A 17,428-nucleotide genomic window follows, 5' to 3' on the forward strand; every position below is an offset into this window, starting at 1 on the left:
GAAATATTAACTATTCTAAACAAGACCACAAATCTCAAGCTCTCAAGCTCAGTAAACTTATTCTGTGCTCCTCATAGGTGGTGCGACCAAATCCTCCACCCTTCTACTGATCGTCCATGGGGATTCACAGTTTACAGATGTGAGGTGAGGGGGATAGTAATGAGTTATTGAATGTGATACTGAAATTCTGAATGTGACTGGTGAGGGACTTGGGGCAGATGGTTATGAGGTCAGATTTTCTTGTAGTTAAGTGATAGGAAACTGTAGTGCATTCATGTTTTATTTCAGTGAGGCAGTTAACAAGGTGGAGTGTGTGTCTGTGATTATGGAGTTTGTGGAAATGTAGAGCTGAATCTCATCGGTATAACAGTGAAAATGAAGGCCATGGGAGCCAATATATGATGAACAGGAGGGGACCAAGCACCAAACCCTGGGGGACGCCTTGAGCCAGAGGAGCTGTGTCAGAGGAGCAGTTGTTGATGTGAATGACCTGTTGATGGTCAGTGAGGTAGGATGCCAGCAGGACAGAGCTGTTCTAGTGATGTTGAGGATATGTTCAAGACGGGAGAGAAAAATAGTGTAGTTTAATGTGTCATGTTCAGTGGTGAGATTGAGAATAAAAACGTTTAGGTGGCCATAATTGAAGGTCATTTGTGATTTAGAGAAGTTCTGTGTCTGTGCTGGGGACAGAAGTGAGATTGAAATGGTTCAAAATTTATGTTATCATTGAGGTGGGTCTGGATTTAAGGGGCAAGAGCACTTCCAGGATTTTTGAAGATATTGTTGTGATGGTAACAGTTTTTGACCAGGGGGGTATTGCACAAAACCAGGATAAGGGATTAAGCTGGCAAACATTGGTTATCCTGGATGAAGTTAGCCCCAAGTCGGTTGAACAAAAACTGGCCAAATTTATCCGGGACTAGTTACCATGGCGATTTATTCTCTGCAGCTAGCCTGCTCCAGACCAGGCTAACTACCAGGATAAGATTAATCCTGCGCTGGCTCTGCTCTCTGTAATGTAAGAAATGAACGTGGTTTACAGCATTTCCATGCTTTTTCTACACATTACATCATTTAATCATCCTGCATCCAAATCTTACTACTGTAGTCATTGCATTTGCTGGTTGACTTTAGTATTGTTTATTTGCACAGATTGTATGAAGACAAAAATACCTTTTAACACAGACTGTTGAGAATCCTTTCTTTATTAATACAAGTCTTACAATAAAAGGTTTAAAATTATTATAAAGAAAATGGAAAAAACAACTGAAACTGAAATCAGTACTAAACCAAACTGATGAAAAAACAAAAAACAACCCTAAACCTACAGAATGAGAAAAAGGGTAAACAAAGGAAAAATGAATATATCACACCACTGAAATGGACTACAATACAGACAGAATATAATTTTGTCTTTACTGTCTCCTTAAAATAGGAAAATCGTCCTGTTTTAAGACTCCACCTTTAGGAGTGAAAGGGTCCCACATCATTCTGGCTCCACTTTTTAACTTAAACACTCTTTCTATTCATTCATTCTGTCTCATTGTCAGCCCTACTGTTATATCCATCCATCCATTTTCTATACCGCTTATCCTGTTACAGGGTCGCGGGTGGCTGGAGCCTATCCCAGCAATCATTGGGCGAGAGGCAGGGTACACCCTGGACTGGTCGCCAGTCAATCGCAGGGCTGACACATAGACAGACAACCATGCACGCACACACTCACACCTAGGGACAATTTGGTGTGACCAATTAACCTGATGAGCATGTTTTTGGACTGTGGGAGGAAGCCGGAGTACCCGGAGAGAACCCACGCATGCACGGGGAGAACATGCAAACTCCACACAGAAAGGCCCACCGGCCGAGGTGGGGATATGAACCGGTGACCTTCTTGCTGTGAGGCTGCAGCGCTAACCGTTGCGCCACCGTGCAGCCTACTGTTATATTGCAATACTAATAAAGACAGCTTGTCAAACTGCTGTCAGAGGTTTAATTAACATGTGTATCAGTATCTGTCACAGCCCCCCCTGGATCCCCTCCATCACTGGCCTCCCTTTATTTAAGTTGAGTGCCAGCTCCTCTGCTGGGGTCAGGTCCTGGCTTGGTGGACCACCCCCTGTGCTGGTTTGATGTGTCTTTTTTTTCACGGCAAAAATTGTACAGAAATTCTTTCTCAGCAGACAACAAATGTATCACTTCATTTGATAATTGCTCTTTGGGCTACACATAAGTAACTTACCGGACTGCAGAATATTTTTATGTTTGTTTTTCACCTGCTGCCAGGTTCTTTTCTGGCCAGACAGGTTTGTTCTTCATGACAGATGAGGGATGAAACAGAACACAACATAAGAACAATTGATTTAATAGATAACACGGGCACAGAGTTTAAATTTTCTTTGAACTTAATTATACTTCAAATAACCTGAGTAACATGCACTTCTATGGGCCACATTAAAGAAAAACACAAGTATTGATTAGCGGACTTGAAAAGTCATCGATGACTGTGCGGATGCGGAGCTGATCAGCTCCACACCCTTAAACTGTAATTATGACAGTGTGTGGAGTACAGTTTCTTAATTGTACATGTTCGCGCTACTTACGTATTAAGCCGGTCAGTTATTAACTGCCAGGCTTTATTTTTTTTAACCACACTCGTGTTGCCTTTCTTGTGGATTATATGTTTTACTTCTTTATTTAGGTGAAGAAGCATTGCCTGTTCATCCTGCTTGAAGAAAGATGCATGTCCTTGTTCCATTTTCAATGTGTGATTCTGTGATCGATCTCGTGGTCTTCTTAAGAAGGCTGTGAACGCGCACTTATCCAAATGATCCACACCTGGCTTGACTAAGCCGCGTTGTTTCATCCTGGCTCGCCAATCGTGCAACCAGTTAATCCGAGAAAGCGCCGACTAGGCTTATTCAAGCCGCGCCTGCTCATTTATCCTGGATGTATTTATCCTACTTTCGTGCAATACCCCTCAGGTTGGTTGGGAAGGACTTGAGAATACACGTTAGATTTGAATTCATGGAGTTTTAGTAATATTTAATATCAAGCTGTTATTTTTATTTTTTTCCCCTTTTATTTCTTTTTGGATCGCCTGTTCTGACATTTGTCCAGGGACAACGGATTAGCCTATCAGCTAACTCTAACTCTAACTCCAACTCTAACTCTAACTAATGTGCGTGTTCACTGTGAATAAAATGATAATGTAAACATGTATTTTTAAATCTTTCCGTCTGATCTTCTGTGTAGTTGGATGTAGACACTTAGATGTGACTAATTGCTGTCCTGACTGCAGTATGAAACCCTGAGTTTGGTATCTGGTCACGTTTCCTGGAGCTGAAAGTGATGGGGTGAGGATGAGAGGCTGGAAGAACAGCAGAGCAACGGGTCTTCAAACACCAAGTTATCAAAGCTCAGCAGTCATCAGCTTGCTAATTAGCTTGTTTACCACTGTGTTTGCCACAGGATGAGACTGTATTTGTGCTGATGGCTGAAGACGCTGAAAGAGAGAGTGATACAAAGCTGACACACTGCTCTCAGGTTAAATGTTAGCTGGGTAAATTACATATCCTCTGTAACTTCAAATAATGTCCTGGTCATCTCTGTATCCTACTTTAATCAGCCTGAAGAAACGCCATTGAAAAACAAACAGATCAAGGAATAATAAACACTGGAATAGCAAATGAGCTGTTTAAAGGTGACGTGCCTCATGTACAGGGGCCACGGAGAAGCTGTTCTGACCTGAAACCTGTTGCATGTGGTCTGTACTCTTCAGTTTTCACCTCTACCCACTGTTTAAAGCACTGTTTCTCAATAAAGACTCAGAGCTCTAGAGGCGTCGGTGGCGCAGTTGGAGAGTGCGCTTGATCGTTAATCGGAAGGTTGCAGGTTCAGGCTCAGCATGGCGACGTGTCCTTGGGCAAGACACTTAACCGCAGGTTGCTCCCACTGCTGCGTCAGTGGTGTGAGAATGGGTATGGAAGGGCATGTATGTGTAAGATAGACATACTGATAGTAACACTGTGGGCCACCAGTGAGTGAATGTGAGCGTGAATGGGTAAGTGTGACCTGCGGTGTAAAGCAGCTTTGAGTGGTCCATAACTAGAAAAGTGCTATATAAGCTCAAGTCCATTTACCATTTAAACAATAGCTGAATTTTCATCACTGAGAAACTTGAGACTAAACACACCTTTAAATATTCACTAAGTTTTTGGTCTTTGAACTGTAACCTTTTTTTTTTCAATTTCCTGACAGGTACCACATGACATTTCCAAACACACAACATGAGAAAGGCTCAAAATTCAACTCAGGTGCTTGGTTAGAGGAGGCTTTTTATCTAATGGCGCATAGACGCATCTGGAACCATTATTTTAACACCTACACTGCAAAAAACTGAAATCTTATCAAGTGTTTTTGTCTTTTTTTAAGTAAAAATCATCTTATTATACTCGATATGAGCCACTTTCAACTTATCAATCCAGAAAAATGTCTTGTTTCAAGTTATCAGAGTACAAAAATGAGGTTTGAATCGCTGTAACCAGTAAAAAAAATCTTCCAATGGAACAAGAAAAAATTGCTTGAAAATTTCCTAGAGACTAGAACAATGTCTTAATACAAGTAACTATTCTCTTGTTCCATTGGTAGATTTTTGTTACTGGTTACGAGCAATTCAGACGTCATTTTTGTCCTTAAATAACTTTAAACAAGACATTTTTCTGGATTGGTCATGTGAATTTGGCTCATATTGAGTCTAAAAAGGAATTTTCTACTAAAAATAAGACAAAAACACTTGATAAGATATCAGTTTTTGCAGTGTATATGTTTATTGGCAGTATAAAACAAATTAAACATATAAGTGTGTGTGAGTGTTTAATGATATAAGCAATAGAGATATAAAACAAGCAGCAAGGCTAAGACTTCAACTGACTTCAACTGAGTTGTACTGACTCTACTAAACATTACATCATCAGCGTTTGAGCAGAGCACTGGGCCAACCTCTCTGTCTAATGTCGTCACAGTCTCTTTTTCTGTAGATAGTATCTTAAAGGCTTCAAGATGCTCTTGTGTTGGGGTGGTCCCCAGTCTGTTCTTTACTCCGGTGTAGAGAAAGTCCACTCAGCGACAGCGTAATCAGAAACTGATGGATAAATGGTAAATAGACCAGTACTTACATAGTGCTTCTCTAGTCTTTCCGCCCACTCAAAGCGCTTTACACTGCTAGCCTCATTCACCTATTCACGTTCACACACTGATGGCAGAGGCTTCTATTGGGAATCCATTTTTTAACAAATGCATTTACACCCACGCATACACCACTGACCAGCAGCTCAAGGACACTTCAGCCTGTGACTTCAAGAGCTGGAATTTAACCCCTGACCTTTCCATTGAGAGGCGATGACTCCACGGCTGAGCCACAACTGCCCCATAAACAGGCAGGAGTCTAGTGATTTGATAGACATAAGTTAAGCTGTGCTTGGAGAGTATGTGCTAAACAGAAATTGCACAGTGTTTACAGAATCAGAATACTTTATTGATCCCCGAGGGGAAAATTCATTTCAGTTACATCCTTTCCAAGACATATAAGACGACAAACTTATATGGGAAGAACAGACTGGAATGGGATAAACCCAGGAGCTGCCAGCTACCCAGCGCTCCTTTGCAATAGATATGAAATAAAACATTGGGAGGAGAGAGGGAAAAAAAAGTAGATTCCAGACTGTTCCCCAACAGGGGGCGTAATTTAAGATCAAGAAAAAAGTGGCAAAAGTGTTGTCTGCATCTTCTTAAGTTTGCAATAAATCAGGAAATCATCAGCTCCAAACAGCAGAGAGCCTGTTATCATAAATCCAAATATGTAGAAATCTTCAGCATCTTCAACGGAAAGGATCGACAGGCAGATGGCCAACCAGGTATCCCAGGAGTCTCGATCGTATACCCGGCTGCAAATGTTCTGCCATAGCAGGCGGGCTCCCCTTTGCCCAGTTGCCCAGTCGCGAAAATTTGATCAATTGCGTTGAGAGACCAGCCGATCAAATCCATGGTCTTAGGTTTTAGATAGGATACAAAGAGAGGCTCTGATAGTTCAGACAGAGACAGACCAAGAGCAAGCAGGGCAGATAGGGAGGAGGGAGCTAGAACAAAAGCGCCTGCCTTTGTTGAGAAGAGAAGAGAGGTGCAACTAGTGTTTGTAAGCTTCATCTTCCCCCTCTATGCTGTCTCATCTGCTGTCCAGACCGTGTATGACTTCAAATGAGGCAACTTAAGTCCCTCCCAGTGGCTGGAAAGACTGCAAAGCTCAGCCTTTAGCCTCTGGGCCTGACTCAGTCACTAAACCAAAGGAGGCACTTTCTGAGCTGTTGGAGTGATTTAGGTGGAAGCCCCCTGTCTCCTTGGGCACGGTCACACTGGCTTTTCGTACCTCAAGCGCCATTCCCCTGCTGCGGCCTGTGGTCACACTACTCCAACACCAACCAGATGTAAGGTACACACATGGTCTGCCTATTGTGAAACGTCTTGTTAACGTTCAGCAGATGTCATCAGAGTCATCACAATGAGACACAGAAAGCACCGCTACAGCTTAAGAGACTTTTTGGCTTATGTCAAGATGTTTTGCTCCAACACAGCTCTGTGACACCCCTGCTGTTGTCAAAAATGACTGTTGAGAAGAGCGGTCAAAGCAGTCACACATCATGAATCATACCTCGTGTCCGCATGCTTGTAGTCGTGTGTGAAGCACAGCTCTCTGAAGCGTGCCGAAGAGAACAAGTGAATCCTGCTCAAGCCAAAGCTCAAGGTGAATGTGAATATTTGATGCTTACAGGAGGTCTGACCTGCTCTACCCGTTACTTAGCCCCCCAAAAATGACAGAGGTGACAAATCAATGAATTATTTTTCTGTAAGACTTGTTCAGACTCTTAGCCTAGAGTCTCATGTGATCATGGTTTTATAAATCATTAACCAAGTGCCTCTCTCAGCACCCTGACCTGAGCAGGTTTGTGAGCCTTTGGCCCCGCATCCACCTGGCCCCTGAGGATCTGCTTGGCCGTAGTTGTCTCTGCTTCCATTGGTCATGGCACACCCTTGGAAGTATTGACCCTAGGACCTGATATGACAATTCCCTTCTCTTCCAAACTTTTTGCCAGCTGCGCTTTCATCTCTTCTTTCAAGGTATATAAGGGCAGAGACACATTAAGTAAAGTGGCTATAAACACTAAACCTACTTTGGAGTGCCAACTTAACTTTTCAAGGGTGGAATTTTGTGCAAACTCATCTGAGTTCATTTACCCCCCCACACAGAAAACATTACCAACCAAAAATGCTGAAAAATGGTAATAACTCACCAAACACTTTGGAAAAAATACTTTTCAACTCTACTCAATAAAATATAACTCAACCGTAAACAACAGATAAAAAAGGACAAGCCCCAAATTATGTGATACACATCCAGAGGGCAGGTGCATACCATGATGTTTTTCTCTAAAAAAGGTATTTTTCCCTGTCGCCAAATGAGCAGAGTCAAAAGGGTTCTTAAAGTGATACTCCGGGATGGAACAAGTTGGGTCCTATCACAAGGTTTAGGGCAGAAATTACCCCTACAGCAGTGTTTTTGTGCAGCAGAAGCCCAGAGCGCACACACCAAATACCTGCTAGTCAGAAGGTTTCCTCTGCACTCAGATGGGCCATATTTTACTTGACCAAAAACACAAATAAACGGACTCCCACTGAAAAAATCTGATATGGGTCTGCATTCACGCTTTATTTAGAGAATTTTCAGCGCATTACTTTCACACAAAAACACTGCTAAAAAAGGCTCTAGTTCTCATCGTGTCTCTTCGTCCTGGCAGACTACCTGTGTTTGTTTATATCTGGCACGCCGCGCACGCGCACGGACTGATACACTAAGCGGTGAGCGCCTCGTAACCAGCTGTGGCTCTGCAGCGGAGGTAGCGCCATTTTACGCCACAATTTGAAGTGTTTTTGTGTGAAAGTAACGCGCTGAAAATTCTCTAAATAAAGCGTGAATGCAGACCCAGACAGATTTTTTGGTGGGAGTCCGTTTATTTGTGTTTTTGGTCAAGTAAAATATGGCCCCGTCTGAGTGCAGAGGAAACCAGCAGAGGAGCAGGGAGGGGGTGTTTGGTGTGAGCGCTCTGAGCTGTATTTCAAAGTAAAACAATCAGCTGGATCACCACCTGTTGACACACATCCACTCACACAGCAGACTGCACACTCGCTCGGAAATACTCCGGATTTACAGAGGACACACTTTCACTGGACACAGTACAGAGATCCCCTCAAGCACAGTACCTTTACTCCAACACCAAAGAATGACATAACATACCACAATTTTTAATGCCTTGATTTTTTGACACAACTACTGAAAGTTATTAATGTAAGATTAGGGAGGGGTTCCTATGATTCCCTAAATGTTAAACATGGATTCAAAGTAACAATGCTGGATGTTCAAACTTAGCATTTGCAAATTTTCAAATCTCTACACACGAGGTAAAAACAAACAAACAAACAAACAAACAAACAAACAAAATAAACTGTAAAAGCACTGGCAGCAAAGTTTCCGGAAGATTACCATAAAATTACAGTCAGACACTGTAACACAGAACTACATGAAATAACTTTCTTTTTATTTTACAGTCAAATTAATTAAAATTCAGTATTTCACAGTTGATTAATGTCCATTATTCTGTAAAATAACATACAAATTCAATAAAAATATGTCCAGATCATATTCCTAATCTACATTAAGGTATTGGGTTAGGGGAAACAGGCTGCCTGTGCAACACTGCATGAACTGGCTGTGTAATCTTTATAACTTTTTTTTTTTAATTGACCAACATAGCATAGCTCAACACAACGTGTTTATTAGAATACAAAACACATTGTAAAAATCACTGGACACATGGTCTGCACCATGGAGCACAGACAGCCGGTCCAGGCCATGGAGTACACACAGTGGGTCTGTGCCGTGGAGCACATATAGCTGGTCTGTGCCATGAAGCATAGGCAGCCAGTCTGCACTGTCGAGCACAGACAGCCAGTCCGTGCTGTGGAGTAGAGACAGGCAGTCTGCACTGTGGAGCACAGACAGATAGTTTGTGCTTTGGAGCACAGACAGACTGCTCTAAACTGATGGAGGACAAAGTAACCAATGATGCATAAGAGGAAAGTGGTTCCAGGAAAATTACAGTGTTTTGTTTGGAGGTTTTTTGTTTTTAGAAAAATATGTCATTTAATAGAATAGAATAGAATAGAAAATACTTTATTTATCTCCGAGGGGAAATTCAGGAGTCACCGCACATACACTTGCAGCTCGTAACTACATACAAGATTTACCTGCCTATACCCAGTTTAAAACATGTAATTATTAGTATCGACATAAACTCTTATAAAACAAGCTACTAATTTGGTTACAGATAATTATGGTCATTTAACATCAAATTGACTGTGATTTAAGAAAGGAGAAAAGAAAAGACAGATTTTTGGGGAAAATAAAAGTAATATGTCATTATTGGCATAATACTTAAAAACAAATCTCTAATCTTACAGTTTTGTATACTACTTTTGAAAAACCAAGAAAATACATTAACCATAGATGAGGATTTTTTTTTACAGTGTAAAATTACTGAAAATATCTGTGAATCTACCAGCATTTTGTTGTTTTATAAGAAAACAGGAGAAATCAAAAACAATATTACAGAACATTTCCTGTAAGATTATTTTACAGTGTATTTATATGTTGTAGAAATCCCTGTCTGTAAAACTAAACAAAAGGTATTATTATCTTCATCACCATCACCATCTCAAACATCATCATCACTATCATCTCCCATATCTTTACTGCTCCACTGAAACAAAGAACTTCACTGGTAATATCTTCAGAGGAGCTAAATCCATACACCAAATGAATGGAAACGTGGTTTGAGTGAAAGTGTGTGTGAAGGTGTGTATGTGTGTGTTAGTGTCAGGATCAGAGAATGCCAGCTTTCCTCCGTCCCAGTCCAGATGAACTCTGATCCTCTGAAGACGTCCTCTCACTGACAGAAAGGTTTTATCTTTGGATGAGGTCCATGCTGTGTATTTATTAGAATAAAACTGTATTTTCCAAAGTCCTGAGTAAATGTTTCCCTTTCTATTTGTGGACTCCTCATACACACCAACATACCAGCACACGTTCTCTCCAACCTCAACGTCCCAGCAGTGAGACCCTGAGTTGAAGCCCTCAGAGCCCAAAACAGAGCCAAATAGACCAGTCCTCTCTGGATTATCAGGAAGTGGTCTCTGACCTTCTCTTCTCACACAGGTCAGATCCTCAGACAGGATGAGACTGGATCCAGCAGTGTTTGGGTCCAGAATCACAGGACTGTAGGAGACCATGTCCTTCATCTTGATCCAGATGTTGAAGCTCAGGTTTCCCAGGTGTTTGGCCACATCTATCAGAGCTCCGGAGGGCAGCTGTGGATGCTCCAGCAGGGGGCGCTGCTGGACTCTTTCCACTGCAGCCTTGTAGTTTTTTAGGAATGGGACGTCTCCAGCTCTCAGCTGCTCCTCTGTGGCTCTGACTGTGTCTGAAAGAGCTGCTGTCTGTCTGCTCACAGCCTCCATCTGCTCCTTCATCCTCTGACTCTTCTGCTCCTCTTCCTCCCTCAGCACAGAGATTCTAGCCTCCTCTTCCTCCTCTAGAAACAGGTGAAGCTTCTTGAACTGCTCCTTCATCTGCCTCTCTGTGTCTGCAGCCTGGGCCTTCAGTTGTCTTCCTATTTGTATCCAGTCCACTTTGACTATTTTAAAGCTCTGCAGTTTGTTCCTCAAGGCTTCCAGAGCTTCCTGGAGCTGCTCCCTGAGATCCTGAGCAGCTACATCGATGGGTCTGAATGTGTGGTTGGAGTGTTTTTTAGAGTCTCTGCAGACCAGACACGCTGTCTGCTGATGGTCCAGACAGAACAGTCTGAGTTTCTCAGAGTGCAGACTGCAGAGAGCCTCAGAGTCTGCTGCAGCTCTCTGATCTCTCTGCAGTAAGAAGGCCTCACACAGATTCTTTAACACCAAGTTACAAGGAGGGTCAGACCTTGAAGATCTCCTCTTACAGAGTGGACATTCCTGGGTTTGGGTCTCTGACCACCAGCTCTGCACACAGGCTTTACAGAAGCTGTGGCTACATGACAGGATCACAGGATGTTTGAAGATGTCATGGCAGACAGAGCAGCACAGGTCCTCCTCTGAACAAGAAGCCATCCTGTGAGTGAAGTTACTGGTTGAAGTGTCAGCATCTCATGATCCTCCAGCAGTCCTCTCTCAGTGGAAGCCTCCAAACTATGAAAGTCATTGTCTGTGTGTTAGTGTGAGTCTTTCCAGAGTGAGAGCAAGACTGTTTCCTGATTGGTCTGAATCGGGTCACGTTCTTTATTGTCTTGCTGCTGGTCTCAAAGTCTGACTGTGATAGAGACAATAATTGTTGATCATTAACCCTAAGGGGGCCCTTTTATATCCTAACACATTTGCCCCTAATGGCAAAAGGTAACTTTTCCAAACACTGGAATAATAATAATAATAATAATAATAATAATAATAATAATAATAATAATAATAATAATAATAATAATAATTATTATTATTATTATTATTATTATTATTATTATTATTATTGCACCGGTATAGTGACTAGTTAATATCCCACTAACCATCTGTGTTTCTGAGGTAAAACATAGATATCATGTTAACCTTGTGCTTTAAATTGTAATCACTTAAATACATTTTCCAATACAAACATTTTCCCCAAAAAGTTCTAAATGACTGCCCTCAATACTTAGTTGACCTGAATATACTCATTATTTTAACCTCCATGAAAAATAACCTCAAACACCAGCTGGAGTCCACATGTTTAAATCAAATCCAGAAATTAAACTCTTTCACATTTTATTTTATTCTATTTTATTTGGCTTTAATCCTCTGATTTTTTCACTCCAATGATTTGCTGTATATTGTTAAAATATTTAATTTTGGTAGTGGTTTGTGGTCATGCCCAATAAGTTGCAGAAAATCATTTTTAATTGAGTAACTTTACATCACCAATATGTCTAGTACACTGTTTTCCAACCTTTTTTTCAGGTGACCCACTTTTTTTTTTCCCCATCATCTTACATCTTTTGTACTAGCTAACATTCCTAACATATTTGACAAATGCGTCACAGCTTTGTTAGGCCTACGCTCTGAAAATACTTTCATTTTTACTATACAGGTTAGCCTGCTTGCTTTTCAGAATTGTATCCCAGTCATGTGATATTCAGGGCAAGATATTAAGCTGCAATGTTCATCCAGAAAAAAGGTAACAGCATCCGCCAATGCCTCTTTTTCAGCATGACGTCACTGTAAAGCTTTAACAAGCTGTAACAGCCCATTTCTGCACCTGGTACCCGTCCAAGATCCAACATTAACTAATATTAACTTTGAATATGACTTCAAATCTTTCTTTTGGAAACTAACAATGAAAGTATCAATGGGTCAGCTCTTTCACCTGTGTGATGGTGACACAGTGACAGTGTTTTCCTCTGAGTGCTGTAAAACTGTAAAACTGTAGGAAACATACGGTGGTTTGGCTTTGGCTGTTTGAGTGGCGCCAGTTCATGGCCTCAGACTTTTGAAAAACAGTTACATGTTTCCAGTTACAGTAAATATTGCTGATGACCCTTCACAATGAAAACATAACTAGCTGTAACAGTGTGAGGAGCCAATCATCAGTGAATAAATTGGCGAAGGGAGACTTGTTCTGGTTAAGGAAAGCATTTTGAAAACTAATCTGGTGGCCCATAAAAAATCTCTGGCAAACCACCTTTGGGTCAGGACCCAGACTTAGGGAATGACTGGTCTAGTTTATGCAAAAAAAAAACAAAAGAAAAAGAAAAAAAAAAAAAAAAAAGAGAGACAATGATTAGAAAAAACTGTGGGAAAAGTTAGTTTTGGATACAAACTATATATAGATCATCAAAATGGAACATTCAACCCAGATTTTTGAGCTTCCTGTTTCGAAATTCACTGTGGCCATAAGAGTCTTTTTTGTAGGGCTTGGCATGATATTTGTGTAAAAAAAAAAAAAAGAAAAAAAAGTAGCTGGGTTGGGGGGCTGCAGTTTTAAATCACTAGGGGGTGCTATGGCGCGAGCATCAGTACAAAAAAAACGTCTTGAAGTTTCCAGAAGGCCTTTGCCCCGTTTTTCAGGCCGGGGCCCTAATGATATATTTTATTGCCTTTTGAAGTACTCAAGGACGCCTTACAAGGCAGAGTAAAAAGACACATGCAGAGGTCCGCTGAATGAGAATCAGAGATGGGGCTCAGGCGAGCTAGAAGAACACTGGAGAGAGCGTCCGGGTGCGTAGATGTGCTGGAGTTCAGAGCGGTATGGAGGAGGAGCGAGATTATAGACGGCCTTAAAAAGTGAGGAGAAGAATCATAAAACTGGTTCGATATGTGAGCTGGGGCCAGTGAAGCAGCTGAAGGACAGGAGGGATGTGATTCATGATTCATGGAGGGGTCTGGCAGAGTTCTGAGCCAGTTAGAGTTTATGGAGGGCCTTGAAGAGGGAGACTGAAGAGGAGAGAAACACAGGTTCAGGGGGTGTTTGTATACCCTGTTGCACTAAGCCGTACATGCTGCATTTTATTTGTTGATCAGTATCACTGCATGCATGCTCACTGCATGTTTGGACCATGATCTTGTGGAACCTTTTTTTATTTTTTTTGGAGGTTTTATTAATTAATTGAAGGTTCAGAGTAAGTGCCAGAAGGAAACATGGGAGTTTTTGAAGGTTGTGAAGTGACTGAAGATGCACACTCATTGCATGGTACTCATATATATTATATTATATGAACAATGGTCTGACACTGCTGTGGAATACAGAAGCCCCTGAAATTCCTGGACTTTAGAGGAAAACCGCTATCGCTTTATATTAAGGTCCTGTACTGTAATAAGCATTAATAAGACCTTTGTAAGTACTCATACGATGCTTATTCACATTATTATTTGTTTATAAGACTATATAACTGCTTAATAAGTGTTTAATAAGGTCATTGTAAGGGTTAAGCCCCACAGGTTAGGTTTAGGCATGGGGCCCTGAATGGTTAGGTTGAGGGGAAGGGCTGGGGTAGGGCTCATGAGAGACAAAAGCAGAAGACAAAAAACAAAGAGGGTTAAGGTTAGGTTCCATATAGCTTATAGATTAAGTTGTCTTGTAGTAACTATTACAATGACCTTATTAAACACTTATTAAGCAGTTATATAGTCTTATAAACAAATAATGTTAATAGGCATCTTATAAGTACCTACTAAGGTCTTATTAATGCTTATTACAGGACCTTGATATAAAGCGTTACTGGAAAACCTCGCCATGGGCTAGAGAATGCCTTGTATTACTCCCTTGCTGTCCTACAGCCCATTTTGAAGCGTTCATGCTTTGTCTTCTAAAACAACCAGGGACTTTCCACATGTGTATCACTTGTATTGCATACAATAAATAAGTTGAAACAAGTGAATATGTTTCTGAAGCAGCCACCTGCCTGAATATACCATTTAAGGAGATGGATAGCAAAAGGAAACCATTTAAGCCAACGTTTTGAAGGGAATGAAATATGTAACACAGTCTCTGTTTTCCATTCTGATTTTGCAGAATTAAAACTCAGTGAACCTGTAGACCCAGTTTGCTGATTTCTGACTCTTGACTTGGCTCAACACTTAGCACAATTTTCAAGGATTGGACTTAGACTGAAAATGTTTGAAGTCTAGCAGTCAGATGCGACGAGGCCTTGGCCTTGACGACCCACTTCAACCTGAGCCTCTAGAAAAGACTTGACTATCTATCTAATACTTTTCAACGGGCTGATGCAGGCTAAGCTTTATGAACCTTTTAAAATCCACAAATAATCACTGAATTCCATTTGTGGTGATGAATTGCATTTTAAATCATGATTAAAATTTCATTGTGTTGCTTTTATACCACCTTACAAGGGCTGTGAGGAGTTTCTAAGTGATTGTGAAAAACCCTCCCTTCTAGATAAGTGCCTCATTGTAATCCAGACTTTAAAATGAGATTACTAGCACTAATATTACAGGTTATTTATTAATGCTATGATTAGATTGATTTACAGCAAGTCTAGGTCTCTATAACGACACCGGGCCGGCTGATGAAGTTTAGTAGGGAGAAGAGAGATCTGTGTTTTTCTCTGCTGAAAACAATTCCTGTGATTAATTTTGTAGTGATGGTGGACACTGGAGACTAACTGTCGGACAGAAAAAGGACAGAAGAGCAGAAGTAAGATAAACAGGAGATAGATAGAGCATAAGCTAAAGGCTAACACAGGAGCTAAACTGTTTGTGCTAATGTTCATTCCAACCCACAGTCAGCAGTTATTCTGCAGTGGTCTGTTCAAACTTGAGAGTCTGTCAATAAAATGAGGAGTGAGGTTACGTTAGCTCTGATTGTAGATGACTGGCAGGACCTGTTCCTGAAACTGTGACATTATGCCACTCCGTGGATGCAGATATGACGCCGGCTGTGAGTTTCCTTTTGAACAGGGCGCCCATCAGTCCCGTGACCTGAGCTGTGTCTTTGATTGGACAATGTCATGTCCTGGCTCACAGATCACAACAAAAATAAAGGGGGAGCACACGATCAACTTAACTTAAATATTATTTAAAGAATATGCAAAGTATGTCTGGTGTGGGTGGATGAAGTGAATGTGTGTGTAGCATGTCCTAATGCACAACTCACAAAGAGGGCCGAAGCCAATCAAACAAAAACCATGCTGCCGCTCAGGGCGCCTGGAGGGAATGAGAGAGAGAGCGGGTGATCAGCCACTGCATAAATCCACCTGGGGGACTAGACAGGTACTCCCAGGTACGCTGAAACCCCAGCTAACAGCAACCTGCAACATAGGGTGCAACTCAATGCGTTAACTTTGCGCCTCCTCTGTCCTATCTCCTCAGCGGCACCGGAAGTACTTTTTTAGTCCCCATTTGAAAGACTGTCCCAAAGCGATAATTGCGCTCAGAGGAGAGAGGGGAGAGGATAGAGGAGAATGATCGGAGGAGCTATGATAGAGGAGACACAAGAGCTGGCTTTGTGGAAGTCTTTTCACACAGACACGCCCCCATATGGAATATCAGTCTCTGATTGGACGCTGCAGCGGCTCAGACTTTACATGAAACTTCACCAACACAACAGAGTTTAATGAGAGAAAAGACGAGCTGAGGACAGGTACAGAGGATCGTTCAGAAACTGATCATAAATCTGGTAATAAAGTGTTTGTTTTGAGTTTAAAGCACAAAACATTGAACACAACTATCATCAAATCAATATAAGAGAGGATTAATATTGAAAACTCAAATCTAATAAATAATATCTTCCTGAGACACAATAAACTAGGTTACATCGATAAGTTTCAGAGTTCACGATCTAGACAAAGGCTAAATAATTCATAAATAATCTCACGATTATGCATTTTACCGGTAAAACGATCCTTGAGCTTCTAAACAGAACACAGAATAAACAGAGAGCAGGTTTTCTTCATGGTAACGTGTTTGTTAAACTGGTTAAAGGAACAGACAAATCTCTGTTGCTGTTTCTGTTTGATCAGAGTTATTACAGCGCACATGTGCAGACACACAAACAGCTGTTAGAGCTGACTGACAGATGATCCAGAGGTGATCAGCTGATGCCGTCATCACTGAAACACGTCGCTTCATGTGAGGCTCTGAAGGAGAGGATGTCCCATTGCTCTAAAAATGAATCTCCTCCATCCTCTCTCCTCTCTTCATTTCCTTGCGTCTCCCCATCATCTCTGGTGGGAGGGACTAAGACGCAAGTGAATGAGGCGAGTGGAGGAAGGAAGGATGAAACTTTAGAGCTTTGAGACTCACCCACAGAAAGTAAGAGACACAGAACCCAGGAAAGAAGACCAACACACACTACAGCGGGCCATCACAACAATCATCCAAATAACTTCTAAAGCGCTGAGTTAAACAAAAAAATCAATCACCGTTCAGTGTGTGCTGATAGTGAAATCAGCATTTTGGACCCAAGCTGTTTTTTGAACCAGGCTGTAAATAGGTTGTTTGATGCCGTAAATGTCTGTTGTTGTTTTTTTTGTGGCTGGGTGTGTATGTGACTTCCATTCTTTCTGCAGCCAGCCTTAAGCAGAATTTCCATGAACAGCAACTTTTAGCACTTTAGCATAAGCTTCATTTTTATTAACTGGATGTAGTCCCTTGGTTGTAGAACACTGGCTGTCAGCACTACATAGACGGCTACTAAACTACTTACAAACTGACAGTGTTTAGAATAGAAAATACTTTATTTATCCCCGAGGGTAAATTCAGGAGTCACAGCAGCATTTAGGAAAACAAAAGTAAGAAAGTGTAT

The 17,428-nt window shown here is 41.3% G+C and overlaps 1 protein-coding gene across 1 annotated transcript; it reads right to left on the reverse strand.

The window, feature by feature from the left end:
• Window positions 1-9,855: 9,855 nt before the first annotated feature.
• On the reverse strand, window positions 9,856-11,265 carry LOC141803402 (E3 ubiquitin-protein ligase TRIM39-like). Its single transcript, XM_074687398.1, has one exon. It carries the CDS (start codon window positions 11,251-11,253, stop codon window positions 9,856-9,858), a length of 1,398 nt encoding a protein of 465 aa, XP_074543499.1. The 5' UTR covers window positions 11,254-11,265.
• Between the last annotated feature and the right edge of the window lie 6,163 nt (window positions 11,266-17,428).

This window comes from Halichoeres trimaculatus, unplaced genomic scaffold (genome assembly GCF_033239565.1).
Source record: "Halichoeres trimaculatus isolate MK-OKI-2021-1 unplaced genomic scaffold, fHalTri1.1 fHalTri1_scaffold_14, whole genome shotgun sequence".
Lineage (NCBI taxonomy): Eukaryota > Metazoa > Chordata > Actinopteri > Labriformes > Labridae > Halichoeres > Halichoeres trimaculatus.